Source organism: Sminthopsis crassicaudata, chromosome 6 (genome assembly GCF_048593235.1).
Source record: "Sminthopsis crassicaudata isolate SCR6 chromosome 6, ASM4859323v1, whole genome shotgun sequence".
In the NCBI taxonomy this organism is placed as follows: Eukaryota; Metazoa; Chordata; class Mammalia; order Dasyuromorphia; family Dasyuridae; genus Sminthopsis; species Sminthopsis crassicaudata.
This window is the reverse complement of record NC_133622.1, coordinates 205,537,799-205,543,880: the sequence shown is the minus strand read 5'-3', so window position 1 is coordinate 205,543,880 and position 6,082 is coordinate 205,537,799. Positions and strand designations below refer to the sequence as shown.

Below are 6,082 nucleotides of genomic sequence, written 5' to 3'. Positions count from 1 at the left end.
AGGCAGAAAGCATGGGTGACTTAGGAGGCTGTGCATTGTGTTCATAAGGCAATATAAAATTGTAGCAAAAAGGAAAGTGTGTTACTAAGGCTAGTTAGGTTGGGGGGGAGAGAATAAATTTCCAGAGCCGTCTTGGAAAAGGCCACACTTGGAAAAGCAGTATATTGTGCTGCTGACCCAGCAGCCATCAAAACAGTAACCAGTAAGTATCACCAGGCAGAAATACACCGGTACCGGGACAAAGAGCTTTGAAAGTGATCCTCCAAAGAGAATAAGAAGAGAGACAAGGATGCCCCAAACATGTTGGAGCAAAGCAGGAAGCCACTCCCAGGAAAGAGAACTCTGGGTTTTCTATGGGCAGCCTCCTGACTGGTGTAAAATCAGACACTGGTAATTGTCTTTGGCTACCGAAGAAAAACCAGAAGGCCCCTGGCAGTGGGACCTGCGCTCTCTCACCCTGCCACGGATGTTCTCCAAGCTTGTCTGTCAGGGTTAGGAAGAGCATTCATTTGCTACACTCCATTAATTTAGGGTAATGCTTCCTTGGTCTTCCCTTCTGCCCCTCCACACTTCCTTAAAGAGAAAATAAGAAAGGTCTAGCAACGTCGATGCCTGAAAACATTCACATGATTGAGCAACTGTCTCATTAAACTTTAATTCCATTTCTTTTAAACAAGGTGTCTCTAAACAGCTAAAATCAGACTATACAGGAGTTATATACATTAGTGCAAATGCGTACAATTGGGGGCTTTTCTATGAAAGTTACATGCCAAAGTGGGCAAGTTTAGACTCAGGAAATTATTCTGCCGCAAAAACCAATAGCCCCTATATTTCCGTGGCCAGAGAGAGTAACGAGAAGGATCTAAAGTCTAGTAACCATTTTTGCACACAAACATAGATTCCACTAAGTCTGTAACAGCTTCTCCAGAAGAGAAATACATGGGAGCTTACTAAGCAAGCTCAAGTGGTTTTCTAATTACCATGTGCACATGACATTAAAACGTTGGTAGGGAGTAAATTGGAAGAGTTTAAATTCTGATTCTAAGAATCACTCCACTATCCTTTCCCAGCCCAGTTAATTGTCTCTCCTTGTCTGATCACTGAAGTTGCTAGCTAAAAACCTGTTATTTAGGAGATGATGTTAAACCTATTTCTTCATTCTTTAAACAGGGGGAAAAAAGGGATGGGGGAATCTTCCTCAGACATGAATTGGAGAATACAAAAGTGATATTGGAGAGGGAGGCAGTATGTTGTAGAGAGACCCAGTGGCCTTAGGCAGGAGGCCTCTCCCCAGCAGACCTCCCAGGTTCCCCATAGCTCCAGGGAACTTCTTACATTTCCCTTTGCTTGTCCAAGAAGGACTGAGTTTTCTGTTTTAAGGTCCCCAGAGCCAAATTCCTGCTCCCTGAAAGACAATGCTCATTGGTGAAAAGGGGCTTCCGGTAAACAAGCCCCCTGAATGCATGGAGGCAGGACGGTGTCCTGCAAGGACTGTTTGTGGACTGGGCTCCATGCTATGACTTTTACAAGTTCTTCCATTTCTTCATTTGTAAGAAAGTTGGACTAGATCATCCCTACGGCACATTCCTGTTCGATTTGGTGAATGCTAATAGTAATAGTGTATGGAAATCTGAACAAAAATGATTAGTAAAAATATCTTGTAAAAAATAAAGCAAACCCAGGCATCCTGGTGTGAAAACTTAGTGGATATATCTGATTCCACCTGCCATTTAGGGCCAGAGGGTTGATTGGCAATACAGTGTGGCCCCTGACAGTGAAAAGTACAATTCCTTTCATGCAAGTATTGGCAGTCTTCTGAAAAGTGTCTGGAAAACTTAAGAAAAAAATACAAACCAAAACTCAGCTCCTCCAGTCAGCCCCCAGGCCCCACCGTACCCACAATGCCTCGGCTCCAGATATGCTGGTTTAGGGAGGATGGAGGTCAAAGTGAGAAGCCCCTGAGCAGTGTCCCGAGCTTTCACTTCCAGGGAGGCTGTATTTGGTCCTGAGCGGGCTCCTCTCGACCAGCATCTACCGCAGCGGGCAGGATTAAAACCAGCAGGCTCTGGGAGCGTGTCCCAGCACTGAACCTACTTAAACAAAGCTGTAATCTCCTCTGATTTCATGGCATCAGACAGAAAGCTGAGCTCGTTGCATAAGGTCTCATATCTAAAAGCCATCCGGATCTGGGCAACATTTGTCTTTCGAATATCGTTTCCTTCAGGTCCTTCTTTATAATAATTTGGCCCCAGAAATTTTTGCTTTTCCTGTAGAAAAAAGAAAAATACAGATTAAGCCTAATCTACTTGCAAAATCAATTCAATGAATGTCCTGTCCCCACTACTTTTAAGGCACATGCTGAGAGCTGGGGATACAAAATCCAAAAAAATCCTTCCTCTAAGTGGCTTAGAGTCTACTTTCTTGCATATCCTAACATGACTCAGTAGTTAGTACGTCCACCCTGACAGCAAAACTTATTGGAGTTTTGTGCCGAGCCTGCTGTACCAGGCATTCATGGCTTCAAGAGTGGAATGGCCAAAAATGGATTTAGATAGGTCCTGGAGGCAGCCTGTGCTAATAACTAATAATACAATAACCAGGATTTCTATCCTGTTTTAAGGTTTGCAAAATTAAATAATTCAATTAATAATAAAATATAATAAAAAATTAAATGAAGTTAGTATGAAATGATACAATAAACATCAAGCACTTAAGTGGGCTAAGCACTGAGGATACCAACAGGAAAAAGCTAGTCCCTGCCCTCAAGGAGCTTACAGTCTATTGGAGGACAATACACAAAAGGAAGCTAAAAGGGGCAAAGTTCTTGGGAGGAGGTTCCAGAGGGTACCTGATGATGATGGTATGAAACAGGAAGGACTTCAAGATCAGACACTGTCTTACTGATGTTTTCTATCTCCCCTATTGTTTATTCTGGTGCCTTTTACACAGGAGGCACTGAAAAGCTTATTATTGAAGGTAAACCTGGTCTGAAGAGACCGTGGGAACAGAAAGACCTCGAATGAAGGAAATGTCTCAGTCTGGACACTTGGAGCTACAACAGGCAAAGGGCTCCTGCTGAGGATGATGTAGAACTTCTACTTCTGAGGGAGGGACCAGTTGGTCCCAGAGATCAGTATCCTCCCAAGCTGGCCAAAAAAGGCCTGGGTGAGTCTGGGCAGCTGACCGGCTTTGTGACAATGATGGAATACCTGGGTCTAAATCCTGCCTGAGCCATCTACTTCAGGGACATTTAACAAATTCCTCTGGGACCTGGTTTCATCCCACCACCTTTTGTGTGCTTTGCAATCTTGAACACGCTGTCCAAACGAAAGATACTATCTCCAGGACATAGAGACAAGCCCACGCTGCCCACCACTGCCTGGATCCACACTGGGCCTTCCAAAGGACTTTCCCGTGATTTTCCCTCCCAAGTCCCCTCCCAGCCAGCAGACCCCACTCGCCTTGTGGGACAGCCCACTCTGGAGCACGCTATTTCGAGCGATCTCACACAGGTCACACGTGCTGAGTTTCCACACTTGGGCTGCGATTGCATATTCTTCCATGAGGGCTTCCTGCAGAAAGACAAATCGGCCCCCACCCCCAAAATCACATTTGTTAGGCTGTGGAGCCTGTGGAAAAGCCTAAAGCCAAAACTCAAAAGTGTAAACATCCCCTTAGCACTGACTTTCCCAGCAAGAGACTTTGTAGGGACTCTTGAGAATGCTAAAGAAAAACAGAAATAAAGCCTTCTAGCTTCCTGACTCATGAAGGCCTTAATTCCACGGTTTCCTGAAATTGAATCCATCAAACCCTTATTAGGCTCCTACAAAAATATGCCACCTGAGGAGAACTATGGAATACTGCGTACGGAGATAGTCTGGGAGTCGGGAAGGAAGACGCGAGTTCAAATCTCATTTCTGAGCCATCCTGGCTACAGCTTTCTAGAGCTTTATTTAAGCTGCAGAAGAGCTGAGGATAATCATGGGCATAGGGCGCGCTCTCCACAACCACACGCTCCTCCCTGCTGAGCATACAAACATGGTGGAAGGGAAAGGCCATAACCAGCAACATGGCTCCCAAAGGTGGGCTTGGAATCCACTTTTTGCTGTCACTTCCAGTTATGCTAACGGCCTCATAATTGCCAAGTCCCATGGCCTTTTCTCAATCCTGATCTTCCTTGACTTCTCTGAAGCACCTAACTCTGAGCACCCCCTCCTGAATATTCCCTCTTCCTTGGAACTTCGGCCCCAAAATCTCTCTTGGTTCTAGCCCTACCATCTTGCCTCTTACTTGCCCTCCTGTGGGTGTCCCCAAAGGCCTGGCCCTGAGTAGGCCCTTAAATGTTTGAATAGTGAGTGAATAGTAAAATTCATTCTCCGTAATCTAGGTCTTAATATTGGAAGGGACTGGGACATTCTCGGGGGGAGAGGAAAAAGGCACCACAAGCATTTATTTAGCACCTACTATGTGCCAGGCACTACACTAAGCAAGCACTTTACAGATACCTCATTTGATACTTCCAATACCCCTGGGAGGTAGGTACTATCATTATGCCCATTTTACAGTTCAAGAACTGAGCCTGAGAGAGGTTAAGTGATAAGAAGCATCGGAGGTTGTATTTGAATTTGGGTCTTCCTGACTGCAGGCCCAGGACTCTGTAGCCACTCAACTCATTCAGATAAGCAACAACGGTCATGGCCTGGGTCTGGGGGATTGGCCAGTGTGAGAAGCCCCTCCCCAGTGCTCACCTTGGTATAATGGAACTGCATGGGGTCATCAGTGGAGAGGGAGACCTGGAGTCCTTTGTGAAGAAACTCCCGCAGTGGGTTTTTGGAATATTCTAAGAACAGGCTATTGTTGCTCAGGGGAGACATGGCGATGGGGATCTGGGCGAGGTAATAGAGGTACTGCAAGACTGGACTCTGGGGAAAAATAGAAGAGGGATCTGTCATCATCCATCAAGACAGTTCCTGATAACAGGAAAAGGAGGCCTCCACTTGCTGTGTCTGGGCAGTGTTTGTTTCCAAAGAATGTGTGAGCTCCCCGCCAAGCCACAGGTATGTGACTCCACGGGGGGCTCCCTGCTGGGGGGTCCCCTCAGCCCGAACCCTCCACGTTCCTGTACGTCTGGTCAGCTATAGCACCTGCCACTTGAACCCCTCGGATCCTGGGGATTTCCCTGCTCTCATTCTGGGCACAGCCCTTTTAACCTCTGTCTGAAGGCCATACAAAATAAAAGGAAGCCCTCCCTAGCGCGGCCTGGCTGAGTTTTCCCAGTCCCAGCTCCAGAGGAGGAAGCTGAATACGTCCCAGGAAGGCAGCTGAGCCCCAGTAACAAGTTCTCTGTGCCAGAATCAGCAGCCTTTGGTAGACCATCTTGCAGGGACAGCCTGGAATCCCAGGGATTGTAGCCGAGTCATCGGGGAGAAAAATCTCGCAAGAGACATCATCCCACTTAACCCCTTTATGGTCTTGGATACCAGTGGCCGTGGTCCCTGACCCGGCTGAACTGCTGAGCCTCCATGGAAAGTAAACAGACATGAGAAAGGATAAATAGGAAAAACTCAGAAAAACCTAAGAAAAATGTTAGGAACTGATGTAGAGCAGTTAGCAGAAGCAGAACACTGCCCATTGGGACCCCAAGGACTGAAAACTGTCACCAGCACACTTCAGAGGCCTGGCTGTGAAACCGCACGCCTTCCCCTCAGGAGAGAGATGGCCGACCATGGGTTTGGAATGATGGCTGCATTGCCAAGCCCATCTGTGCTTTGTGTAGCTGTATTTCTGTTACATGGAAGGGCTTGATGAGAAGGCTCTGGCCAAGAGGCTCTGAGCGGTGAAAAGGCAAAGTTGGCTTTCTCCCCGCCGATCGCTCAGCAGCAGCCAGGCGCAGGGTCCCACCTTCTTGAGCAGCAGTCCGTGGGAGATATTGTCAGCAGTCAGGAAGGCAGAGACGAGATGTGTGATGGAACCAGCCTCCCCACAGTGAGGCCGGAACAGGAAGGTGCTCATTCCCCGCTCCCTGTGGAACAGAAGAGGGGGATAGTTCAGCAGGAGCCACCGACGACCAAATGGACATGGG

The 6,082-nt window shown here is 47.1% G+C and overlaps 1 protein-coding gene across 3 annotated transcripts in view; it reads right to left on the bottom strand.

Annotated features, from left to right (window-relative positions):
- Positions 1-630: 630 nt before the first annotated feature.
- Positions 631-6,082, bottom strand: part of AMPD3 (adenosine monophosphate deaminase 3) — a 71,264-nt gene continuing 65,812 nt past the window's right edge. For all 3 annotated transcript variants that reach the window (XM_074274319.1, XM_074274318.1, XM_074274317.1), the window contains exons 12-15: positions 5,902-6,022; positions 4,749-4,922; positions 3,462-3,572; positions 631-2,267 (exon numbers count right to left, since the gene is read on the bottom strand). In XM_074274319.1, coding sequence (XP_074130420.1) covers positions 2,091-2,267; positions 3,462-3,572; positions 4,749-4,922; positions 5,902-6,022 — 583 coding nt within the window. In that variant the 3' untranslated portion in view covers positions 631-2,090. The remainder of the gene's footprint in view (positions 2,268-3,461; positions 3,573-4,748; positions 4,923-5,901; positions 6,023-6,082) is intronic.